At 45.7% G+C, this 25,876-nt stretch overlaps 1 protein-coding gene across 2 annotated transcripts in view; it reads left to right on the top strand.

Annotated features, from left to right (window-relative positions):
• TAT (tyrosine aminotransferase) overlaps positions 1 to 25,294 on the top strand; it is a 36,026-nt gene extending 10,732 nt beyond the window's left edge. For both annotated transcript variants that reach the window (XM_086945477.1, XM_086945476.1), the window contains exons 5-12: positions 2,320 to 2,478; positions 3,589 to 3,727; positions 4,194 to 4,246; positions 13,782 to 13,934; positions 15,657 to 15,785; positions 19,391 to 19,474; positions 21,351 to 21,449; positions 21,810 to 25,294. In XM_086945477.1, coding sequence (XP_086801603.1) covers positions 2,320 to 2,478; positions 3,589 to 3,727; positions 4,194 to 4,246; positions 13,782 to 13,934; positions 15,657 to 15,785; positions 19,391 to 19,474; positions 21,351 to 21,449; positions 21,810 to 21,953 — 960 coding nt within the window. In that variant the 3' untranslated portion in view covers positions 21,954 to 25,294. The remainder of the gene's footprint in view (positions 1 to 2,319; positions 2,479 to 3,588; positions 3,728 to 4,193; positions 4,247 to 13,781; positions 13,935 to 15,656; positions 15,786 to 19,390; positions 19,475 to 21,350; positions 21,450 to 21,809) is intronic.
• The last annotated feature ends 582 nt before the right edge of the window (positions 25,295 to 25,876 follow it).

The following is a 25,876-nucleotide window of genomic DNA, read 5'->3' as shown; positions in this document are numbered from 1 at the left end:
TCTGTAGCTCCACTATGCTTTGTCTCCACAAATTCAGCCTCTCTAGAAACTAGAGGGATTGCAACTTAGGGAAGCAATGTATTGGTTGGCCAATACAGCTCTGGAGGGTAGCTTTGGTCTGATATCCATTCAGGCTCATTTTTTTTTTTTTTTTTTTACCCCATCACCAATTCCCAGACAGTGTTCCTCTTTGGAGGAACACCACAAGACTGTGGATGCCATTCCTCTACAGAAAGGCAACATTCCGATCTCCAGAACTTAAGAGAATATTTCAATTTCCTTGCACATTCAGTCCTTGGTTGCTATCGTTTAGTCATCAGTAACAAGTTGGCCATGGTGGAATAAATAACCATTACAGGCAAGAGCCAATACCTCCAGAGAGGTCAACCCCTGAGCTCCAGAGCTTAGAGTACAGTTTAATTCCCATGCACTCACCCCTTGATGTCTGTGCAGAGAAGACATCTTGGTGGTGAAAGTGGCATCCCTGTTACCAGTGCCCTCCTGCCCTATAATGAGGGGAAAATGCAGACTATCTGCCACCTTATGTGACTTGCATAACCACATAATAGGAGTAGATACTACCGTCTCTGTAGATTCCCCGAGCAGTGTAAAAAAATTTATACTGAAACAATGCATAGAGGTAAGGTTTTTCAATAAAAAAATAACTTTTTAAAGTGTGCTTGGAAATCTGGCCTCAGTATTAGCCTGATGCAGTTACATACCGTATTTTCCGGCGTATAGGACGACCCGGCGTATAAGACGACCCCCTACTTTTCTTCATAAAATGTAGGTTTCATGCTATACTCGCCGTATAAGACTACCCCCACTTCCAGCGCAGTACTGAATTGCCGGCGGGAACTTTCTACAGTCCCCTTTCAATGCCCATGAACTGAGGAGATGACGTACTGTACTGACGCTCCTCTCCTTCCGATGAACGTGAGATTTATGGCCACATCAGAAGGAGAGAGAGACGCCAGATCAGCGCATGTGCCCACTGTAGCTCTAGACTGAATACCTACGCAGTTCGAAAATACCGAAATGCCCCGTGAGATCCTGCTCCCATCGGCACTACTGCACTACAGGACTGTAAGAGACTGCGCACTATTGTCATTTTTGATTCATGTGCCGTAACTTAACGTAACGTTTGCTTTTGTAATTTGTTCTGTTGTAATTATCTCCTCATGTATCATTACTAGTCCTATTGTGAAGCGCTCTGACACCTTCGTGTAAAGTCCGCGCTATATAAAATCGCATACGGTAAATAAAGTACCGTACAGCTAGAGGGGATTGTAGTATGACTCACATAAGCACGAATAGGGTATAAGGGGGATCAGTAGCAGGGAGAGAGAAATTAGAGAGACGCCAGATCAGCGCAGAGAGAGACGCCAGATCAGCGCATGTGCCCGCCCGCTGTGTCTCTAAACTGAGCACGCAGTTCGGACATACCGAAACGTTGCTTCCACTCCTAAAAATTTGGTACCCGGCGTATAAGACGACCCCGACTTTGGAGAACATTTTAAGGGTTTAAATAGTCGTCTTATACGCCGGAAAATACGGTAAACCGAAAAGACTGCAGTGGAGCTCGCGCCTTTCATTACATTGTTAAGGGAAAGAAACAGACTTCCTTCTCTTTTCACTAGAATCCATCTTTCCGATTGAAAATGTAACACACAAGGTTAGGGAGTTTTTGCTCTCTACATACAGAGGTACCACATTCCCAAGCATGTCCCCAATCTTCTCAAGTAGTTAAAACAGTCAGTCATTTACTTTAAACTCACTTTCTTCACTAGGAGAACCAGCAGTGGATGTATGAGTAGCTCTTCCAGGTACAAATAAGTATCTGCCTTGAGTCTTCAGGGAGAGCGGAGTGTTTAGCAACAATTTAGTTGTTAATTTTCTCTCTCTCCATGTGTATCATTTACGCAATGTATATACTACTCTCTGATATCCTCTTTAATAAATATTACTAGTATTCTGTTTGGTCACTGCTCCTCTCGATAACTAATGACTATAACTGTGTTGATGATTATGTCTAGTATGTGTATTTGTAACCTGGGATGTCCTTTTTGATGTACAGTCTATTTTTAGACTGTTCTGTGTGATCACCAGTTCTCTCCAGAATGTTTTCTCAGCACTCATTACTGTTTTGACAATAGTGGTGTTTGTAAACGATGCTGCGGAAGGTCCTGTTAGATGATTTTGCTATTCTAAGAAGTGTTTTTATGGTTGTAGAACTTTCCTGGAATGTGCTTTTTTAATTATTCTTCTCTGAAATCATCTGTTTGTTGCTGCTTCACTGAATAATGCCTTTCTCTGCAGGATGTCATCCTTACAAGTGGCTGCAGTCAAGCTATTGAACTGTGTCTGTCTGTTCTGGCCAACCCTGGGCAGAACATTCTGATACCACGACCTGGTTTCTCCCTCTACAAGACGCTTGCTCTCTCGATGGGGATTGAGGTCAAACTGTATAACCTGCTGGTGAGTTAATAGAAGAGGCCACTATGAATTCCAAGCGACCCCTGCTTAGACCTTGATTTGACCTAGGCCTAAGTCTGGCTTTGGGAAGGTGTTACCACGGGTCATTGTGTGAATGATGTCACCATACATCTCAAAATCAAAGCTGATATAATCAAACACAACAATGTTCTGGAATGCCTTTTGTAAGTGATTGTTATCGATGCAGGATTGGGTAAAGAAAACTGCTTTTTTTATATCTACCCAGGGTGGCCCCTTGAAGGCAGCTCTACCCTAAAACGAGCCCTCTCTAGAAATAATTGTACCAGATACTGCAGAGTCTAGATGCTGCTCATAATGCCTTTCTTCTGTGTTAGAGTTACTTCCCGATCTCTGTTGTCTGAGAGAACAGTCCATGCTCTTTCTCATAAAATCAGTGATGTAACATTTGGACGACATGTTAACCATTCCCAGATTTGGCTTTTATTTATGGATAGTTTGATCTACTGCCACAAGCAAAAATCCTCTACAATGTGTTTCCATTTTTTTATGTAAGACCAGAGATACATTTTAAGGGCGGTGCCGTGCTTCAGCCAATAGTTAGGCCATTGATAGAGGCTACAGCTGGAATGCCAAAACAATACGCTGCAGATGGCTCAGACTCTTCTTGATTTTTCGACTCACCGGACTGTTGGGAATTCTCTCCATTTGCCCACAGGCGAGTCCAGCTCTGGAGGCTGATTTTAACAAAGTGATTGAAAAGATAATCTTGCTAAAGCGTGGGTAAGGAACATTTATTCAGGATAGCCAGATCTAGGGAAAGAGTCAACCAAAGTTAAGAAGGCCCAAGGTAGAATTCTAGGGCGAGTGTGAATTAACAGAGGCCGCCGCCTGCATAATCGTGAGAACTTCAGGTGTAATGACAGCACAACTTCAAGTTTCATATTTTTAGGAATGAGTCAAATATCCAACCTCAGACTCGACTCGCCCACTTGTTAGACGCTTGACTGATGGTGGATCACAAACCACAGCAGGGCAGTGCACAATGCTGTCTTCAGTGGAGCACCACCCGACCTGTAGATTATTCCACAATCAAGAGTTAATTGAACACTTTCTCTGTCTCTTCTTCCACAGCCAGAGAAATCCTGGGAAATTGATCTGAAACATCTAGAGTCTTTAATTGATGATAAAACTGCCTGCATCATTGTTAACAACCCTTCAAATCCCTGCGGGTCTGTCTTCAGCAAAGCGCACTTGAAGAAAATCATTGCAGGTGAGTTCAGGAAGATGACCAGGATCTAAGAAAGGCCCTACTAAACCCTGTTTCATCCTAGCATTCCATACCTCTTGGCCGAAAGTTCAGCCCATTCTTCCTCAGCATGTCTCCAGACAATGTAATGTAGACCAGACATTTCCTACTGTAAGGCCACCATGGAAACCCAACTGTTTGCTTTCTGGCACCAAGTAATGGTTGAAACATCGGTAGTGCATAACCATTTGTACGATATCCATACTCCCAACCTGAATTACCTACTTATACTGTACTCCCTCTTTCCACTTCAAAAGAGCTTTCAAGCGACCCCTGGTGCTTCAGTTCTATACAAGAAGAAAAAATTAATACAAATCAATGGGTGAATGGAAGCCATCTTGTTTTTTTACCCAAGACAAGCAGTCCGTGAATTGTTTTAAAGCAGCGGGTGGTAGCCTCACTCCTGAGAGATGTTCTCTTGTTTCCACAGTGGCTGCAAGGCAGTGCGTCCCCATCCTAGCCGATGAGATCTACGGAGACATGGTGAGTACCAGGAGCCATGTTAGTCCGAAGGTTTTGTGGAGGCTTGGTAAAAAACATCAAGGGGGGGTGGGGGCAGTGTCCGCGAAGCCTTCTCAGGGGGTTTGCAAGTACTTAAATAAGCACATAATATTAATAAAGCGTACATAAATAATGGAGCTAAATGCACAATTGACATTTTTAAAAGTACTGCAAATGCGAAAATTTCAAATTGGAGGCTAAAAATTAAATCGGTATCCTCTGATCGATGTGTTGGAGCAGTACCAGTGCATTAAGCAAAATATAGTATGGAGGACGAGTTGATCAATTGCATTTAGAAAAGCTCCAACCTTCATATTAAAGTTAAAAAATGTATTTATTTATATGTTTGCGAATTTTACAAAAGTGTCCTTGTGGATTTGATTTTTTTCTTCTGTATTTTACGTGTATTGTGTTGAGTTCACATAATCTACAATGCTGAGGCTGGGGCCCTCAGCGAGCAGTCCTGACTCAGTGGAGGGGTCCCCGGAAAAGGACTGATCCGAGGAGGGGGGTTGGGGGGGCGGTGGTGGTCCTTAGGTTCCAGTAATTATACGGCGTCCCCAGAAGTCAAAAGGTTGCGAACCACTGATGCAGAGCACCGGTAGCCACCACGGCCAGGTCAACTTTTTAGGGTCCCTATATGGCATTCATACATGTACATCCGTGTATAGGCCCTTCCTGGCCAATGTTTGACCCCGCCTATGACGAGCATCTGTGCACCACCTGCCTCCTTGGAGAGCGGATAAGCACTATTTTCCAAAGAGGCCCATTTAAAGTCCAGATTACATGGATTGGAAAGCAATGTTCGACGGGTTTATGGAGACAGGGTGGAATGTACTGAATGCAGGCCCTACAGATGCAAAGGCAATGGACAGGCTAGGATGCCAAGCCCCGGGGGGTGTAGGTTCATGTGGAGTGTCCTTGCCTTCATTTCTGCAGGCGAGGTCTCAGCATGTCAAGGCAGACCCCGCCCCCTGCCATCACGCCACGATGACTGTGCATGTTCTGCCCACTCCAGAGGTTCTGGTTTCCAGACTCCTAATCATTGCCAGATGCGGGGCTGTGTGCGCGCCATGTGCTGGAGCCGGGCCTCTCACGCACGTCCTAGGGGGGCGCTAATCCCAGCCGAGAGGCCCTGCAGCAGGAACAGGAGAGGCTTCGAGCAGAGTGCTGGTGCAGGGCAGTCCTCGGCTGTAGGAGGGACGGAATCCGGAGAGATGGTACTCAACTCTTCCTGCTGCTGTGCCGTGTGCCCTTCAGTTTATGCCAGCTCCCAATGACGCAATAGCCTTTCCCCTGTATCAGCTGTGCTCTTGAAGATGCTGCACTGTGTAGCAAGCGCGCAACGCCCATTGAACTCACCCCTTCTTAGAGCCACTGCCGCTCCACTCTGCATTTTGCTTGAAGAATTACCCCCCCTCGAAATTATTTCTCAGCACCCCCCGAAATGTGGCTCTAGTTGCGCCTCAGGTGTGTAGGGTACCCGCATGGCTCGTAGTCCCATTCTAGGACTTTGATGTTATGTATCAGTGCATTCTGGGAGTTGTAGTTTTGATTCATTTTAATTGGGCCGGTTGGACACTTGATAATGATATGTAAACGCGAAGTCCAGGAGTGGAGAAGCGGCCACCATTCCAGTGTGCCCTCTGAATGGGTCCTGTCTAGATGGCATGTCCCCTGTATGCATCCAGCTTCCGTTGAGGTCTGCTGCACTGCGATGATGCTGTATCAGCCCAGCTCTTGTTTGGGTGTCACGGTGTAGCCCACGTATCAGTACAGTTTTATCGATACTGTCCCTTCATCAGCTCAGCTCGTAGTGATGCCGCACTGGGTGCCACTTTGATTCAGCAACGTGTGTCTCGTGTATCACACCAGGTCTTGTTGATTCTGTACTGTGCGCCCCGTGTATCAGTCCGGCTCTTGCTGCCCCCTGTATATCCGTTGGGAAACATCATTTACAACGAAGTCTTTTCCACGCATGACGTTATCAACGATCCACTTACCCTGCAAACGTCTCTTCAACGCGGGTGCCTTCCACGACCGTCTTTACCACGCAAGTGGTATTCCTTTTGGTCGTCCTGCTTGTAAGTTCTGCGTGGCCTTGGGGGGTTGGGGGGTCCCCCCCCTATAAAAAAATAAAAAATAAAACGAGCAGGCTACATACATTAAAAAAACGCACTACAGTGTCATTTAAAAGTAAAAGAAAAGAGCCGCACCAAAGACGTGGCGTGTACGTCATAATTGTAGTCCTTTTTTAGTTTTGGTAGACGTGTTTTGACGCATATTTCCATGGTGGATGGAAGTAAGAGCTGCTGAACGTAACGTTTTTTTAAATGCGATGTTAGAACTTGCGTTCTAAAAAGCTGCGTGGTAAAGTCACTTGCGAAGTAAAATTCGCGTGGTAATGCCATGCGGAGTATTTGTATTCGTGGTAAAGTCATATATTCATATCCGTTGTATCCGTTGAGGCCTTTAGATGCTACGCCGGGTCCCCTTTGTGGCCATCTCTCGTTGGGCCTGCAGTGCACCCTGGTATCTGCTCAGCACTTACTGATGTTGCATGTACCGTGTATCATGTCCGTTCTTGTGGCTGCCGTACCGGGGGCCATTTGTACCAGCCCAGCTCTTGCTGCACCCTGTACACTCCCTGCATCAGTCGAGGCCTTTAGACGCCCCTCTGTGGCCATTTCTCATTGAGCCTGCAGTGCGCCTCCTGTTTATCCCCAGCTCTTGCTGATTGTGCATGTCCCTTGCATCACGTCTGTTTCTGCTGTTGTTGCACCGCGAGTCATTTGTCCCCTACGATCTCAGGGCCGTATGCTTTTCCAGATTCCCAGAATTCAGAGGGCACGGATGGGTGGACGGTCATTCAGATATTTAGCCAGCAAACAGTGGAATGACCTCCCCATTGAGCTTCGGATGGAGCCATCTGAGGAAAGCTTTAGGCGTAAACTGAAAAGTTACCTCTTTCCCAAATCATGAGATCCTCCTGTCCTTTTTCCTCTGCGGCCTCCTTCTTTTTTTCTCCGGGGTTTTGTGCTAGTAATTAGTTTTGAAGCGCAGGGACACACTGTTCCTAGTGTAACCAGGCGCTATATAAAAGGTGTTATTATTATTATTATTATTATTATTATTATTTGTATTAGTCCAGCTCTTGCTGCTCCCTGTATACCCCTTGTCTCAGTTTAGGGCTTTAGCTTTTACACTCTTGCCCCTCTGTGGCCATCTCTAGTTGAGCCTGCAGTGCGCCCCCCGTAAAGCCCCAGCACTTGTTGACGCTGCAGGTCCTCTGTATCGCGTCGGTTCTTGTGGCTGCTGTGCTGCGAGTCATCTGTATGAGCCCAGCTCTCGCTGATGCCGCATGTACCCTGCATCATGTCCGTTCTTGCGGCTGCTGGGCCGTGAGTCATCTGTATGAGCCCAGCTCCCGCTGATAATGCATGTACCCTGCATCACACCCGTTCTTGCGGCTGCTGTGCTGCGAGTCATCTGTACGAGCCCAGCTCCCGCTGATGCCTCATGTACCGTGTATCACAACCGTGCTTGTGGCTTCTGTGCTGCGAGTCATCTGTATGAGCCCAGCTCCCGCTGATGCCTCATGTACCGTGATTCACGACCGTGCTTGTGGCTTCTGTGCTGCGAGTCATCTGTATGAGCCCAGCTCTCGCTAATGCCTCAAGTACCGTGTATCACGACCGTGCTTGTGGCTTCTGTGCTGTGAGTCATCTGTATGAGCCCAGCTCCCGCTGATGCCTCATGTACCGTGTATCACGACCGTGCTTGTGGCTTCTGTGCTGCGAGTCATCTGTATGAGCCCAGCTCCCGCTGATGCCTCAAGTACCGTGTATCACGACCGTGCTTGTGGCATTTGTGCTGCGAGTCATCTGTATGAGCCCAGCTCTCGCTGATGAAGCATGTACCCTGCATCATGTCCGTTCTTGCGGCTGCTGGGCCGTGAGTCATCTGTATGAGCCCAGCTCCCGCTGATACTGCATGTACCCTGCATCACACCCGTTCTTGCGGCTGCTGTGCTGCGAATCATCTGTACGAGCCCAGCTCCCGCTGATAATGCATGTACCCTGCATCATGTCCATTCTTGCGGCTGCTGTGCTGCGAGTCATCTGTACGAGCCCAGCTCCCGCTGATAATGCATGTACCCTGCATCACACCCGTTCTTGCGGCTGCTGTGCTGCGAGTCATCTGTATGAGCCCAGCTCCCGCTGATAATGCATGTACCCTGCATCATGTCCGTTCTTGCGGCTGCTGGGCCATGAGTCATCTGTATGAGCCCAGCTCCCGCTGATAATGCATGTACCCTGCATCACACCCGTTCTTGCGGCTGCTGTGCTGCGAGTCATCTGTAAGAGCCCAGCTCCCGCTGATGCCTCGTGTACCGTGTAGCACGACCGTGCTTGTGGCTTCTGTGCTGCGAGTCATCTGTATGAGCCCAGCTCCCGCTGATGCCTCATGTACCGTGTATCACGACCGTGCTTGTGGCTTCTGTGCTGCGAGTCATCTGTATGAGCCCAGCTCTCGCTGATGCCTCATGTACCGTGTATCACGACCGTGCTTGTGGCTTCTGTGCTGCGAGTCATCTGTATGAGCCCCGCTCCCGCTGATGCCTCATGTACCGTGTATCACGACCGTGCTTGTGGCTTCTGTGCTGCGAGTCATCTGTATGAGCCCAGCTCCCGCTGATGTCTCATGTACCCTGCATCATGTCCGTTCTTGTGGCTTCTGTGCTGCGAGTCATCTGTATGAGCCCAGCTCCCTCTGATGCCGCATGTACCGTGTATCACAACAGTTCTTGCGGCTGCTGTGCTGCGAGTCATCTGTATGATCCCAGCTCCCGCTGATGCCTCGTGTACCGTGTAGCACGACCGTGCTTGTGGCTTCTGTGCTGCGAGTCATCTGTATGAGCCCAGCTCCCGCTGATGCCTCATGTACCGTGTATCACGACCGTGCTTGTGGCTTCTGTGCTGCGAGTCATCTGTATGAGCCCAGCTCTCGCTGATGCCTCATGTACCGTGTATCACGACCGTGCTTGTAGCTTCTGTGCTGCGAGTCATCTGTAGGAGCCCAGCTCCCGCTGATGCCTCATGTACCGTGTATCACGACCGTGCTTGTGGCTTCTGTGCTGCGAGTCATCTGTATGAGCCCAGCTCTCGCTGATGCCTCAAGTACCGTGTATCACGACCGTGCTTGTGGCTTTTGTGCTGCGAGTCATCTGTATGAGCCCCGCTCCCGCTGATGCCTCATGTACCGTGTATCACGACCGTGCTTGTGGCTTCTGTGCTGCGAGTCATCTGTATGAGCCCAGCTCCCGCTGATGTCTCATGTACCCTGCATCATGTCCGTTCTTGTGGCTTCTGTGCTGCGAGTCATCTGTATGAGCCCAGCTCCCTCTGATGCCGCATGTACCGTGTATCACAACAGTTCTTGCGGCTGCTGTGCTGCGAGTCATCTGTATGATCCCAGCTCTCGCTGATGAAGCATGTACCCTGCATCATGTCCGTTCTTGCGGCTGCTGTGCTGCGAGTCATCTGTATGAGCCCAGCTCTCGCTGATGAAGCATGTACAGTGTATCACAACCATTCTTGTGGCTGCTGTGCTGCGAGTCATCTGTATGAGCCCACCTCCCGCTGATGTAGCATGTACCCTGCATCACACCCGTTCTTGCGGCTGCTGTGCTGCGAATCATCTGTATTAGTGCCCATATCGGCCCGCACCAGCCCCCCAGCAACAATCATAACCATAAATAAATAGACCAGACAAATTGTTGATGGGAAAACACAGCTGCAGGTTTATTAGCATAAACAATGCCAACAAGGTGGGTTATCTTACAGATGATCCAAAGGCAAGCTGCCCCTCGCAGCTTACCACCTGATGGGCCTTGTAGCATCGCGGCCTTGGCCAGACGGTGCTTCGCGGTTGTGGTGAGAGGAATAGCCCCTCCCAATTCCGGTGAACAGTTTGTCCACCATCTTGCTCAACCCCCCCCATGAGGGGCGGAGCACCCGGAAGGGGCGACCCTGGGCTGGCTCGTGTGCCATCTTGGGGCATTAAGGGGCCGCTCTCTTATGAGGGTCCCCTGCGGGGACGAGACGTCCGCCCGCAGAGCCCAGCTCCCGCTGATTAAGCATGTACCCTGCATCATGTCCGTTCCTGCGGCTGCTGTGCTGCGAGTCATCTGTATGAGCCCAGCTCCCGCTGATGAAGCATGCACCCTGCATCATGTCCGTTCTTGCGGCTGCTGGGCCGTGAGTCATCTGTATAAGCCCAGCTCCCGCTGATGAAGCATGTACCGTGTATGGCAACCGTTCTTGTGGCTGCTGTGCTGCGAGTCATCTGTATGAGCCCAGCTCTCGCTGATGCCGCATGTACCGTGTATCGACCGTCTTGTGGCTGCTGTGCTGAGAGTAATCTGTTTCGTAGAAACGAGTCCAAAATCAAAATCGTTCTCTTACCATACGTAGATTGCAAATAATTATCTTTTAAGATTGATATAACCAGCAAGTGCTCCCTGAATGGCCTGCTTATCTATCGCCCTCCAAGTACTAGACATAATTTTCTCCAATCTGTTTATTCACTAGCAGAAGGGGGAGCGTGTAAGAACGACTATACAGTACTTGGAGATTTCAATTTCTACTTGGACTGTATTGAGGATAAAGATACAGAAGCTATTTTGGAGATTATGAATTCTTTTTAATTTCCTTCAACTTGTTCATCAGTCCACTCATAATGGAGGACACACATTGGATGTGATTTTTTTTTCTTTTTTCTTTTCCAAACAACAATTTTATTTTGGTTAAAGATATCTTTCCTCTCACATGGTCTGACTATAAAGTAGTATTATTCGAACTGGCAGTTCCCCCTCCCTTTCAAAATAGGGAGCGTGACACTAGTCAGCTACCTTCCTATCAGTGCTCTAAAACCAACTTTGACACCTTAGAACACCATCTTGGACAGGCCACGTTTACTCTGCGGCCCGATCCAAATTAAGCCACAGAGGCTTACACTAATTGGCTTAAATCGTCCATTTCTAAAGCGGTTCCAAAAAAGGTACCAATAAAAATAAACTTAAAAAATCTGCACCTTGTTACTCAGATGCTCTAAGGCTCCAAATCAAATTTGCAGGAAACAGGAAAGGACTTGGAGACTAAACTACAATCTTGCTGATAAAATAACATATAAAAACGCCCATGCCAATTACAAGAAGCTATCATCCGAAACAAGAAATCCTTCTTCACTCAGCAAATAGAAGCATTAAAAAAACTCGGCAGAAAACTTTTTTTGGTCATAGATAAATTGACTAAACTTCCTGAGACGAAAAGTAATAACACCAGTCAATCTTTTTATGAAGAAATTTCCTCACATTTTTTGTCACAAAGTGGAACTAATATACAATACATTTTCTACCTCTAGTGATCCTCCAATTAACAAAGGTTCCACATGTGCCCTTGATACAGCTAGTATTAACTCCTTTGCTAACCGTAATCAATTCACAGTCACCACCTCAGATGAAGTTTCAAAGTTAATCAATTCCACTAAGTCATGTTCACTGTTTGACCCATGCCCTCCTTCTGTATTAAAACAGATTCTATCTTTAATTGCAACACCTTTAGCAGACCTCTTTAATGGGATGTTTAGCACAGGTATCTTTCCGGATCTCTGGAAAAGGCCATCTATTTTACCACTTTTAAAGAAGTCAAACTTAGACCCGGATAACCAGCCAATTACCGTCCCATCTCCAGGTTACCTTTTCCGGCCAAATTTGTGGAAAAACTGATAAATACGCAACTATCAAAGTTTATTCTGGATAATCATCCGTTGGATTCTTCTCAGTTCGGCATTAGAGCCTAACATAGTACTGAGACGGCACTAATAAAAACAACAGATGAGTTAAGAACTATCCTGGATAAGGGGGGCTCCGCAGCACTCATCCTTTTGGATCTGTCGGCAGCCTTTGATACGGTTGACCATGTCACTCTTGTCAACCGTCTCAGTAAATTGGGCATTGCCGAGAAAGCCATGGCTCTACTCCAATCATTTCTGACTAACAGAAACAACTCAGTTATGTTGGAGAATTTTTCTTCTGATTCCTTTTCACTCCCGTGTGGGGTCCCACAGGGATCTTCATTGAGTCCTCTGCTTTTTAATGTTTATGTTTCAGAACTGGCCCCTCTAAGTAGATCTTTTGTTTTTTCCCCTACTTCTTATGCAGACGACAACCAGATTGTGGTAGCAGCCTCAAACAATATAGAAGTAACTACCTCTTAGTTTCACAACTGCATGAGAGCAGTTAGTGGCTGGATGGAAAAGCATTGTCTCAAGCTAAATGCAGAGAAAACAAAGGTGATACTCTTTGGTAATAACCCTTCTTTTCGGAGCCCGGCATGCTGGCCAACAGAGATGGGAATTTTCCCCACTCTTGTATAAAAAGCAAGAAATTTGGGCGTAATAATAGATGACAAACTAAGCTTTAATAAACACATTAGCTTGGTTGTCTCAGCAGGTTCAACACCCTTAGGATTATCAGAAAGATTCTTTCTTTTATTCCTTTAACCACGAGAAAAACAGTTGTCTCTTTATTAATTTCATCGAAATTGGGCTACTGTAATGGTCTTTTTGTCAAACTTCAGAAACAACATATGAAGAAACTTCAGAGTGTGCAAAGTCCGACAGCCAGGCTTTTGTTCAATCTGCCTAAATTCCACCCAGTTTCATCAGCCATCAAGGACCTGCATTGGCTGACAGTACCTAACCGTATCATATTTAAGGCATTATGCCTTATTTACAAAGCCTTGCATGATAGAGGTCCTTGTTATATAAAAAAAATCTTTATGGTATGTTCCAAATAGAGCACTTCGATCCAAAAATACCTTGACAGTGCCCTCTCCCAGGTTTAGGAGATTAAAATGGGGAGGCTGTTCTGTTACCACTGAAGCCCCTGTCCTGTGGAATGGTTTACCTATAAACATCAAGGCCGCTCCAACATTGTCAGGTTTTAGGAAGCTAATAAAAACCTGGCTTTTTAACTTTTAGGTGCACCAATACCCTCACCTGATTGTCATTCAAATAGTGCCAATACACCCATGGGTATTTGAGCGCTTTAGAAACCCTCACGCTGATGCAGCATGTACTGTGTATCACGTCAGTTCTTGTGGCTGCTGTGCTGCGAGTAATCTGTATGACCCCAGCTCTCGCTGATGCTGCATGTACCGTGTATCACATTAGTTCTTTTGGATGCTGTGCCGAGTCCCCTATATGAGCCCAGCTCAGAGTGACGGTGGGGTGGTCCCAAGTATCCTTTCTTGTCCTGCTAATGCTGCACAGCCTGTCCCCTGTATGAGTCCACCGCTTGCCGGTCACAGCTAAACTCACTGGGTATCCAGTGCAGCCCGCCTGGAGGCGAGGGCATCGTGCACTGCGTGACCCCCGTACCTGAACATGTAAAGCGCCCATGCTGAAACCACAAGAATCACTAACGTGGCGTCCTCTCTGCTTCTTCTTGCAGGTCTTTGGGGAGCGTAAGTACCATGCCATGGCACCTCTCAGCACCACCGTGCCCATCATGTCCTGCGGAGGACTGGCCAAACGCTGGCTGGTACCCGGCTGGAGGATGGGCTGGATCCTCATCCACGACCGCAAGGAGATCTTCGGGAAGGAGGTGAGGCGTGGGCGCCGGCTGAGGGGCCTGTTATCACTATTAATGACTGGTCACTAGAGGTGGCATGGCTGTTAGCATTGTTAATAGTACTTTTAGAATTGTTGGAACCCTCCATGGTTGCAGGCATGAACTTCTGTTTCCTAATGTCCTTCCGCTTAGGTCCACGATGGCTGGGTAGTATTGAAAGTATTGGCAATTGTATCAATGTAATTAATATTTTGTCTTTTTCGAAGTTATATTATTATTCAAATTAATTGGTACATTGTTTTTAGTGTTAGCATTATTGATATTGATGTTATTAGTGGCAATTTTACTAATTGCTGAAGTGTAATTTTTACTGAAATATTTATGAATAGCGACAGTACTTGGAATCCCTTAGAGGAGGGGATAGTTTTTTGAAAGACAAAAAGGGGAAAAGGGAATCCTTACACTTTAATATGTTCATGCAAACTCACAGTAAAACGAGTAAATATATCGTTTGTAGACTTACTCCTACAATCTACTTAGGTTTACTGTTGTGTTTTGATTATCTGAACTCCCCAGGATGAATAAAACCTAGGTTGCTGCTTTCCGCTCAGTCACCTTACTCTATTTCTCTGCAGTGTCCACCAGTAGACCCAACGGTAGAGCTACGGCAAATTAACATTTGATTTTTTTTCTCTTCCGATGTCTACTTATAAATGTGGTCGTTTAGGTCTTTATCCCAATCTAAACACCCACTCACACCAGTATTTCTTCACCACTAAACCTGGAGGTGCTTTTATGGTACAAGAAATGATTGTGAATTGTCACACACTTCCACCTTTGTGAACGGTCCCCGCACTCCCAATGGCCAGTTCTCTGTCCCACCCAAGGTACAACCTTTCTTGCAAGTCTTAATACCAGTAACACATGTCCTGCTTTCCAGGTTTTATGCTGTCAGGGTAACGTAAATTTATGCCTGAGAAATTCTGTGAAACAGGATTTAGGATTTCTGACATTAAATTCCCCTTGTTTCAGTCTTCGTAAATGAGACTCGTGCAAATTTGGAAATCTATACCAGCTGTAGATTTAATGGATTACCCATACTGGTGCAAATATAGTCGTGGATGGATTTTTCACATAGCTGAAATGTGCATTTCCAAGTTTCATTTTTTTTCTTCACCCTCTGGAGTAATTCCTTCCCATACACCATGATGGAATATGGTGGTATTTCCTTCCCAACCTTCAAAAGGCTCTAACCGCAAATTGCTTTTTTTACACCTAGGAAACACTTACATGTGCAACCGCATTTGTGAATCAAACATGTATGCCAAATAAACTTCGAGGTAAACAACCATGTCTTTTATGGACCAAGGTCGTCTTCAGAACTCTTTTAAAATCAGGTTAAAAAAAACTTCTCATTGAACCAAGTCAGATTTAAGTCAAATTAATTGAACCATCATATCATCAAGCCACTCTAAAGAAAGCATATCCTTAACATTGCTTCATAGATGTAGGTTATACGCAATGACAACTTTGTCCGATTACATCATGACTGAAGACTAACATATCGTAGAAATATGCAAGACCCACACTAGACAAACTTTTGTTCAAGATGTGCTTAAATAAGGGTTGACTTATTCAGTTTCATTGCTTCCTCTATCGTGCACAGCTATTCCAGTAACAGTTGTGGTGTTCTAACTAAAAGTACTTGTTAATTTTACTACTGTTAATAATAATATCGATTTTCATATTTTCTAGATCCGGGAAGGACTTGTGTGTCTCAGTCAGCGAATCCTTGGTCCATGCACAATAGTCCAGGGGGCTCTGGAACAGATCATTCACCGGACACCTCAAGAGTTTTACGAAAACACCATCAGTTTTTTAAAGGTGCTTATCCGCTCCAGTGTTGAAAGGAGGTGTGTGTGCGATTGAGCATGTGGGATGAAAGAGTTGTTGGCTGGGTCTTTTCCTTCCTACCTGTTGCCGGAAGACCTTCGGGCAATGGCGGGGGTCAGGCCCCTCTGCAATAGGCTCTACAAGTAGTAGTTTGGGCCGAAACGTCTGCAGAGGAGCTCCCACATATATACTTCTGATGGGATGTATAGCACTGAACAGTGTGGTGACTAAGCCTTTACAGGAGCGATAATGCTTGTGGCGCAGATTCTGCAACAGCCAGGTCTTCTTCTACGAGCAGGCTCCAGAACAAAGGATTTTTTTTGTTCCAAAGTATTTAAAGGAGCTACTACACCAGCTATATTTTCCTAAAATGCTCCAGAGGAGAATGTAGTGTAGGAGTAAAGCCTGCAGAACAGTTCCTGCAGCAATCATGAGTTATCCAAACAAGATTCCGATCAAGGTGTTGTGTGGGAGCAAAGCTCAGATGCAATGTCTTCTCCGAGCCATCTCCATAATAGGGAATAGTGTGGTGGCAGTGTCTGCTGAGGATTTCCTCCAGTAGTCCATGTCTTTTCCTATCAGGTTCCAGATTAGGGACTAGTGTAATGCTCATTTCTGTAGATTCGTGGAGCTCCTGAATTGCCGGTGCCTGGAGCTCTGCTCAGAAGCGGGCGGCCGGTGCAAGTAAAACGTTGGCGTGCTTAATACCAAGGCCGGTAGTCTTTCAATTAACTACCAGACACCTGCCCATTTTCTCGCTCTTGCCACTCTGTTTTCTCCCTTTGTGAAGCTTTTGCTGTTTTTCAATTCCTCCTTCTTTCCCTCTCTTGCACTCAGTAAATATCTGATGCGGGGAAATAAGTCCCGGTCTCCAAAAGTAAGTGTTGGTGTTCCCCCATTGGCAACTACCGGCTTAAATTAAGCACAGTTTTAGGAAATTCCAGAGGACAAGATAATATCTTCGATTTATGGGCTGTTGCATATAAGATGGTATGGCAGAAATGCCTGCTGAGGAGCTTCTGCAGCAGTCATATCTTTATTAGGTTACAGAGCCCAGGACAGTTTTATGTCTGTTGTTGAGCCTCAAAAGCAGTCATTGCTTCTATCAAGCTCGAGAGTACGGACTAGTTTGGTAGTTGTGTCTGCAGGGGTGGTCCCGGAGCAGTCATGTCTTCTATCAGGCTCCAGAGTAGGACATTGTGTGTTGGCATTGTGTGCGGATGAGCTCCTCCAGCAGTTGCATCTTGTAACAGTCTTCATATTAGGATGTAGTGTGGTGACCGTGTCTGAGAAGGAGCTCCTGCAGCAGTCCTGTTTTGTATCAGTAGGTTTCAGTGCATTGGATAGTGTGGTGGCAATGTCTGCAGAGGAGCTACTGCAGCAGTCGTAGTAGTAGTAATCTTTATTGTATGATTAATAATAATCTTTACAATATAGGTAAAAAACATGAATGCATGAAATCAATAAAACCCCTAAAAGAAAGTTAAAAAGCGAGAAACTGTCTCGATGTATTAAATACTGGTTCGAGAGCTAAGATCAAGGTGTACTAGTAGCATCTAAGTTTAGCAGAAATAAATGTAAAACAATGACACTGATCAAGAAAAAGCGTCTTAAATCTGTGGATTTTTGGCCGCTTTAGAGCAGTTCATTATAAACTGAGGAGGTATCCTAGATGAAGCAATCAGGCCTGATCATTAGGGGATAGCGCCTTCTAGTCTCTGTTTCATATCTTCCGAATTTTGCCAAATCCACCTTCTGTGATGCTGAACACAAAATGTATTGCTTTGTTAAAAGTTGAGGCACCGTGAGCGATAAAAAGTGGTTATAACAGTCTGCGGCGATGTAAGAAGTGTAGGGCAACAACAAAGCAAGTGGTTGAAAGATTTGTTCTTCTATTTCCCTGAGAGATCAACCATCTTGGGTTAATTCCTTGACATGCAGGCCCATTAACCTGACAAAAAGGATTTATTTTAAGCAGCCTTTGCGGCATGTACTTGACAGATAGGGCTGTGATCTGAGGATATCCGATAGTGAACTGGAATACGACCACTCCACTGCTAGCAGAACTCTCGAGTTTTTGAGCTTGTTAATGTTGCTTCCTTTCTAGATTGTTTTTTCAAGGTTTGTTTGAGCCTGGCACACAAGAGCTACGGGTCATTTAAGTAAAACCTTTTGGTCAATTCGAAGGGTGTCAATTGCGAGTTATAAGTGTTGGGTCCAAGGGTTCCCACTTTGGATGAAAATGGGCCGGAGTGTACCTTTCATTGTGTTAGCCAACACCTTGGTTATCCTGTGGTAGTAACTTACAAAGGTTGCCATGCTTGCCCACATTTGAGCCACCAGATGGAATTCCAGCCTTATCGGGCAGTAGTTCCATAGATACGGAAGAAGGGTGAAGACACTTTTGTAAGCCTTTATATGATATTTGTCCAGGGAACGTACTAGCCGACCCGGGTTAGCCTTGTGACCGTAAGTAATCATTGGCAGGAAAATGGCAGCCAGGACCTGTCCTATTGGACCAGTAGACGGGCTTTTCAGAGATTTACTCAATTTACTCGCATTTATGATGATTGCTTCAGCTTTTGTGACGGCCTGTCTCAGTTGCTCTTTATGTCCACCTTTAGTGGTGCACCATACACCCAGGTAGTTGTGGGAGTTAGCATTTTGTATTTGTAGCAACGCCAGGCTCCTCCTGTGAGGTGATGTTTTTGAGTGGGTAGCCAAAGATGAGTATTTTGGTCTTAGAACCATTTGCTGCAGCAGTCTTCTAGTCTCCTAACGGGCTCTACAATTGGAAAGGATGTGAAGGCAAGACCAGCAGAAGAGTTCCTGCATAGGGATCTGTTTGAGCAGGTTATAGAGCAGGAAATAGTGAGCTGGAAACATCTGTATAAGATCAGTTATATCTTATCCAACTAGGCTACAGTTCAGGGAAGAGTGTAGTGGTAATGTCTGCAGAAGAACGACTGTTTATTTTAGCAGGTTCAAGACCAAGGACGAGTGTTGTAGCAATGTCTGTACCATGCTGTATCTTCTCCAGGCAGTCTCTAGTTGAGGGAATAGTGTGGCAGCAACATCTGTAGAAGAGTTCTTGCAGGAGAGTTATATTTTAGCAGTCTCCAGAGCAGAGGATAGTGTGGTTGCAATGTCTGCATAATGTCTTATCTTCTCTAGGCAGGCTCTGGTTAAGGGCATAGTATGGTGGAAATGTCTACAGAAGCGCCCCTGCAGTAAAGATATATTTTAGCCGGTTCCAGAGAAGGGAATAATGTGGTGGCAATATCTGCATCAAGTCATATTTTCTCCAAGCATGCTTCAATTCAGGGAACAATGTGGTGGCAATTTCTGCATCATGTCATATCTTTTCTAAGCAGGCTTAATTTCAGTGTACCCCAAGGACAGGAAAGGGTCACAAGAGGGTGCGTGAGAGTCCCAGGGCCAGCCAGTCCCGTACTGCTGACTCATGTGTGCAGCCTGTTGACTTTCATGTTTATTATTGACCGATTGAGAACATTTGCTCAGATGTTAGCTCTGCTTTGCGCACCTGGTCCTTTGGCATGGTCCCTCATTTTTGCTATCTTCTGTACCTTTTGCAGTCCAATGCTGACCTTTGTTACACTGCTCTGTCCACTGTCCCTGGACTCCGACCTGTCCGGCCTGATGGCGCCATGTACTTGATGGTAAGCGATTGCATGTTGTTTTTGGCAGCCCTCGAAGTGCTGATGAGTGGTTCTGGAGGGTGAACTGGGGAGGGATGAAGTAGGGGAACAGCAGCTGTGGCAGACAGGGAGGGGGGATTAACTGGGTTTAAGAGGACAGTGGCGTGTCACTGCTCATAGAAGCAACAGCCGTACTTTAATTCTCAGGTTACCAATCTTCTGCTTCGAGTCTTGTGTGGCTGTGAGAGCCCAGGTTTTACAGATATAGACGAACACAGGGACTCAAGGAAGAGCTTGAATAAATCTTAGGAAGGCTGAAGTACTAGGAACACAGGCAGGTACTGTGCCTGTGGCACGAAGACGTTGGCCAAAATTAGGGACTCATGGGATCTGTACGTCACGCACTGCATGAAAGAGGGCAGTGTTTGCAGTGGTCTCGCTTGACATCCAACAAATATGTTCTGCTGCCATTGAAATAGTGCAGCAAGTGCTATGCATAGATCGTCTATTCCACAGCACGCCTGCTATCCCGGGGAAGCCACTGAGTGGAGGGGGTATACAGAACCCATCCCAGAAGCTTCTGTGTCTCTCTAGCCCAGTCTCCTCAGATAGCCCTGTTTGGAAACAGCATCAGGAGCACCACCAACTCCAGTAATCCTGTCCATAGACTTAACTTTCCTGAAGGCAGCATCAGAAGCTCCTCTCATTAGCTCTAGATGAGCCTCTGGAAGTAGTATCTACACCTTCTCTCCACAGCATTAGACGTCCTGTGTAAACCCATCTCTCCAGACATTGGTGCTGCCCTCTGACCGTATCTCCAGCTCGTCTCCATATCACCCAGAGGTCTTCCTAACTCGCTCTCGCTGGACATCGCTGCTCTGACTCTCATACCCACCGCACCACAAACTCCTCGGACCTCTTCTCCTGGCCATTTCAGTGCTCAAGGTTGTGTCTACAGCTTCACAGCAACACGGAGTATCCTCTGAACCCACCTCCTTGACGTTCCTGGTTTGGAGGCAGAACCACAGGTTGCCTCCATAGCACCCCGGTCCCCTCTCTCCTTCTGCTTGAACCTAGGTGGTCTTGTTGTGGTAGCCACAACCTTCTCCAGAGTAACAACTGTATGTCTTACCTCACCCCTCTTGTAGGGCATCACTGCTCCAGAGTGTGTGCCCAGCCAGACCCCACACCACTTTCAGCCCTAGACCTACTGCAATGGATGCAGTGTGCAGCCCTCCTCCATAGCAACAGCCTTCTCTTTACCACTCTCCTCCAGTGTTACTGCTTTGGAGGTATTTCATACAGAATAACAGTTGGAAGTAGGCAGTGGAGTTTGCAATTCTTCTGCGCTATCCCCTTGTTAAGAGACATTACTACGGACTTAAAGTTTGAGGTTCACTATCACACTTTCATCATACTCACTCCCCAAAAATATCCCATTGCAGCTCATCGAGAGCTTTACCCCACACCAACTTCCGTTCCATTATTCACTCTTCCTAGACACACTTGTCGGCAACCTTCTGTCACCATCTTCAACTGGCGGTCACTGCCGTGCATGCAGCTCATAAAGCCCTTGCACACAGCTCTCCCCATCCTGCCCACCTCATCTCCCAGCATACACAGCTCTCTTGGAAGAAGGTTGGAAGCTTTAAATGAAAGTCCCAAAACCTCTTGCCATATACATTCTAGCGTTTGGGATGTTGGGTAAACAGCACTTAGTGCAAAAACATAATGACTGACCAAAGGGCAAGATCAATTTGAATTTTGGTGCTGTGCATGGCGCAAGAACAGAAGGGGTTGGAGTAAGGGATGGTAGATGCTCTGCCAAGCATCCTAAGATCAGTCCCCTGGTACCACTGCCTTTGTACCCTTACCCTTCTCTTTCCTCCGTCTGCAGGTCGGGATCGACATGGAGTGTTTCCCAGAGTTCCGGGGTGACGTGCATTTTACGGAGCGCATGATCTCAGAGCAGTCAGTCTTCTGTCTTCCAGCAACTGTAAGTTGTTTTTAAACTTGACATTGTATTTCAAAGAGTAACATTTTTCAGGGCCTGTTGGTTTCTGAGAGGCAGACAGTCTAGAACACATTTTGCTACAAAGCAGTTTACTGCTTACCTGACTCACTCCCACAAGGCTAACCTCCCAATTTCCTTCCATCTCTCTCTCTCTCCGCCAATCAACACTTACAATTCTTAAACACTTTGTTATCACCACCATGCTGCATACACTTTTGTGGCACCTTCCCCACTACGAGTGTCTTTCTTCTCACTGGCAGCCCGAGATGAAGGTTCATATGGGAAAGGAGATTTACAACTACTGCTAACATTAACCTGCTTTCTGCCCTTTTCTCATTTTAGTGTTTCGAGTATCCCAACTACTTCCGAATCGTGGTAACCGTCCCAGAGGACTTGATGCTAGAGGCCTGCAACCGAATTCGTGAATTCTGCGAGCAGCATTACCAGGGCCAAGAAGGATCCCAAGATCTGGAGTGTGACAAATAATTCATCTCTGCAAGAAAAACCACCAGGGACTTTACCAGACACTCAGCTCATGAATCACTGCAACTCCGCCAAGGAGGGAAAGTCTTCAGCCAGTGACTGTCCTGATGCAACAGTTTAAGAGTCTGCTTCTAGGCACATTTTGATGCTTAGACTTTGTGAATGTGGCAGGAGCAGACGATGCCACATACTCCTCTCTGGCTCATATCAGACACTGGGTTCAGCAACCTGACCCATACCACAGTAACTAATTTACAAGTACAACTCCACAGGTGACAGACTGCTCTCTCAGTTTAGGAAAATTAGGATTATTTAGAGTTGACACCATTGATACCACTGATCAGCACATACTCCATGCAGGTCTAACTGTAAGGCTAACTGTAAGAGGCTTGAATGAAGCAACCGGAAAGAAGCTCCCAGCTAGTGACACTTAATAAATCCTAAACATAAATGCTCAGTTTCATTTATAGCACTAAATAGCTTGCTGCTGAATCTCACAATTTTGGCATACAAGGGAAAGGAGACACCGACAGATATGGTGATTTACTAAGCACATGCCATTTAGAGAAGTGACCATTAGAACTCCAAGCCTTTGATTCCAGAGTCTTCAACTTTGCCACCAGATCACAAATAGATCCCTCTCTTGTGCTTCATTGTTTAACAACATACATTGCCTATAATGTACTATCAGGACGATAAGGGGGGCAAACTGAGTCCATACAGAGGGGGAGAATTCTTGCATCCCACAGCAGTACAAGCTGGAATCATTCCTCCCACCACCAAATGGAAAACGTAAGAAAGGCTTCTGTGTTTGGAAGGATGGTGTTTGGCCCGATCTTTCTCCTTGCATCGCAGTGTTTGGCATCATGTCAGAAGAGAAGGTGAATGGCCATTAGCCTGTTGCCCACCTGAGCGCTGACAGTTGGTAAGTGCTGCTCACTCTCACCTGTCTTTGACTCAGCCCATCTCTAGATTCCATCAAATTTGACAGTGAGAGGCCCGTAAAAAACATGGTAGTTGGTCTACAATCCCAAACGTGACCTGGCATACCAAAGTGAGTGCTGTCAGAGTGAAACTGTCTGCCTTCCTGATGATGTCATCAGACCATAAGGGCTCAATCTAGCTGATGACAAAATGGCCAGTTATGTTAGGAGGCACCTGCAATGTCGTTAAGACCAGTAATGTCAGCCTTTAGACTATATTTCCCGAAATGAATCTTTCCAAATTACATCTTATCCATTTATTGCATCAATAATCAAGAAAGATATTCTTCCAAATTTTCTGGAAATATTGGTTTAATTAGCCCGGATGATTTTACCAAAGATCAGTGTGGCATCCTCTTGCTAATGTCACCAGATATTAGTTCTTCCGTCACAATTTTGTCTTCTGATAAAAAACTATTTCATCACTTCACATGGCATCATTTACTAAATGGTGTCACCAATGATCAATGATGCTATCATCTTAGTCCCTCTCTTTTATCTTGGCGGTATAGATACGCAGTTGCAACGGCGATGGAGTATCTATACCGTCAAGATAATTTTTCACCTGCCAAATTTAGATGCAAGCGTACATTCGGTTTAATCACAGCAGAGATGGGTCTGTCTCCACCGTGCTTAAAACCCCTCCAGCAGCACTGCGGAGTAAAGTCCTTTGGAGGCAGACCTCAAATTCTGCCAACCTAATTTAGATGGGTGGATTTAGAGGTCAGGTTTCACTGCCCGTCACCACCAGGAAAATACTGACGGTACAGGGCAGTGAAAACTGTTAAATGCTCCCCTTGCCATGACTGCTCCAATGCGAGGGGAGAACTTACTTTTTCTATTTTCAAAAAGAACATCCCACTTTACGGTGTTCTTTTTGAAAAGAAAAACTAAAACAGTTGATGGATCCCTGCACCAAACTGTAATCCGCATTGACAGGAGTTGTGAGGGCAGTTCTTGCCAATGCTTTAGAAATTACTGCCAACTTGGTGGCCATTTCTAAATGTAGCAGGCGGAGTTCCCTTAGCCTGGGGGACGTTAAATCGTCTGCCAGGCCAACCGAGATTACTCTGACCGCAAACAACTGAATTTGGTCCTTAATCGGAGATCAGTGATGTTTCCAAAGATTACTGGGGTTATACTCTTAATGATGTCATTCATTATCAATGACATCAGAGATTAGCAGAGGTATCTTTGTAATGATGTTATCAGAGATTAGTGGTCTCATTTTACTAAGCGATGTCATCTTTGGCATGTTGTGTTATCCTGCTCAGTGATGTCTTTAGGACCTAGTCATTTTAGTGACCCAGGGCCTAATTCACTAAGGTAAACGTACACTTTTGTATAAGTTGGCGATTGTTTGCTATTCCCCAAGATATTTTACTAGTAGTATATTTACAACAGCAGAGTACCTGCACATAAAAAGATAGGACTGTTCTATCTTTTCATGAGTTGACATTCCACAGTTGTAAAGATGCTACTGGTAAAATACCTTTGTGAATAGCAAACAATCATAAACTTGTACAAAAGTGTACGTTTACCTTTATGAAACAGACCCTCAGTGTTACCGGTATAGTGAGGTAAATGTATTTAGTATTTATCCCTCAGATTTTGTATGTTTTATATTAGCGACCCTAAGTGTTTTTTTAAGTTATATTTTTATAGCGTAGTTTATTCATTATTTTCTTTATCCCCAGAGTTCCTTAGGCGGGAATCCTGAAAGTATGAACACGCCTATGGGAAACATTGATTGGCTGCAAAATAGGCAGCGTATGTGCGTGAAGAATGTCTGATTCCAAATATGTGCTCCGAAGACAACCCCCTGTTAGTGACGCTACAATGTGCCAGGATGCCTACATGGCAGCTGTAACTGGCTGAATTTGTGTATGCAATATGGAGTAACACAATCACAAAGGAAATACAACATTGTTTCAATACAAATGAGCGCTCAACAGTAAATACTTCAAACAAATGGGCGGCTTTCAAGGTTTATATACGGTGCGTATGTATCAGGAGCACCACAGTGGTACAGCAGTACTACATGACCAATTAGGCGGACTTAAAATCGAATAAAGAAAGGAAAAAAAGACTGATTTGAAAAGTACTGTGAGAACTACTTTCAGAACCAGAAACCCTGCATCCTGCACACAGGGCCCGGTGTACTGTAGATCCACTTTATACATGTCCAGTCTATTGGTACTTGTGCTGTACTTGCATGCAACTCATTAGTCTCTTTATTTTGTGTTTATTAGTGTCTGCATATACTGTATCTAGATGGCATGCAACCTATTTGTGCCAGTTCTCTGTAATGTAAATGGCATAATTTATTGACTTTTTTATTAAAATTATTAAGATATTAAACCTCTGAGATTTTTCTAATTGTTTATTACTCCGGTATAAACCATATGTAAGTCAAACACGGCACACATCACAGACTTAGTGCCACATACAGACTTCTCATGCCCTTGTAAAGAAGTGCTGCTGTCCTGGGGGTCTTCTCTGTAACATGCCTCCAAGTGCAACACTTCTCGCCAGGCAATGGGCCTCTGTTCAGCTTCGCAACAGGAATTAAATGTGGAAGTCCTACAGCATACACACCCATGCACAACATACACCCTGGCCTAACTATGCATGGCACAGTCTGATGGCCACCTCTCTGCCCTCAGAACACGACTGGGTGATGAGCAGTCCTGCAACCATCCCGAGAGGGCGCCCATATTCCAACAGTGATAGGGGGCCATAACAACGGTAAAGAAAAGGCAACATACAAATGCCGAAACATAACACAGTGCGCAGGTAACATGGGGAAGTGGACTTTGGACCTCAAGATGCGTGTTCTGTCAGTAGGAAAAGTAATTATGATTTTCTGCATGCTGGAACAGCAATACGGGCAGTCACTGCAAATTGTGCTATCTGTAAATGGTGACCTATTTGCTGCTAGCA

Source organism: Lissotriton vulgaris, chromosome 12, assembly GCF_964263255.1.
Source record: "Lissotriton vulgaris chromosome 12, aLisVul1.2, whole genome shotgun sequence".
In the NCBI taxonomy this organism is placed as follows: Eukaryota; Metazoa; Chordata; class Amphibia; order Caudata; family Salamandridae; genus Lissotriton; species Lissotriton vulgaris.
Note: the sequence above shows the minus strand (reverse complement) of the source record. Positions and strands in the feature narration are given on the sequence as shown.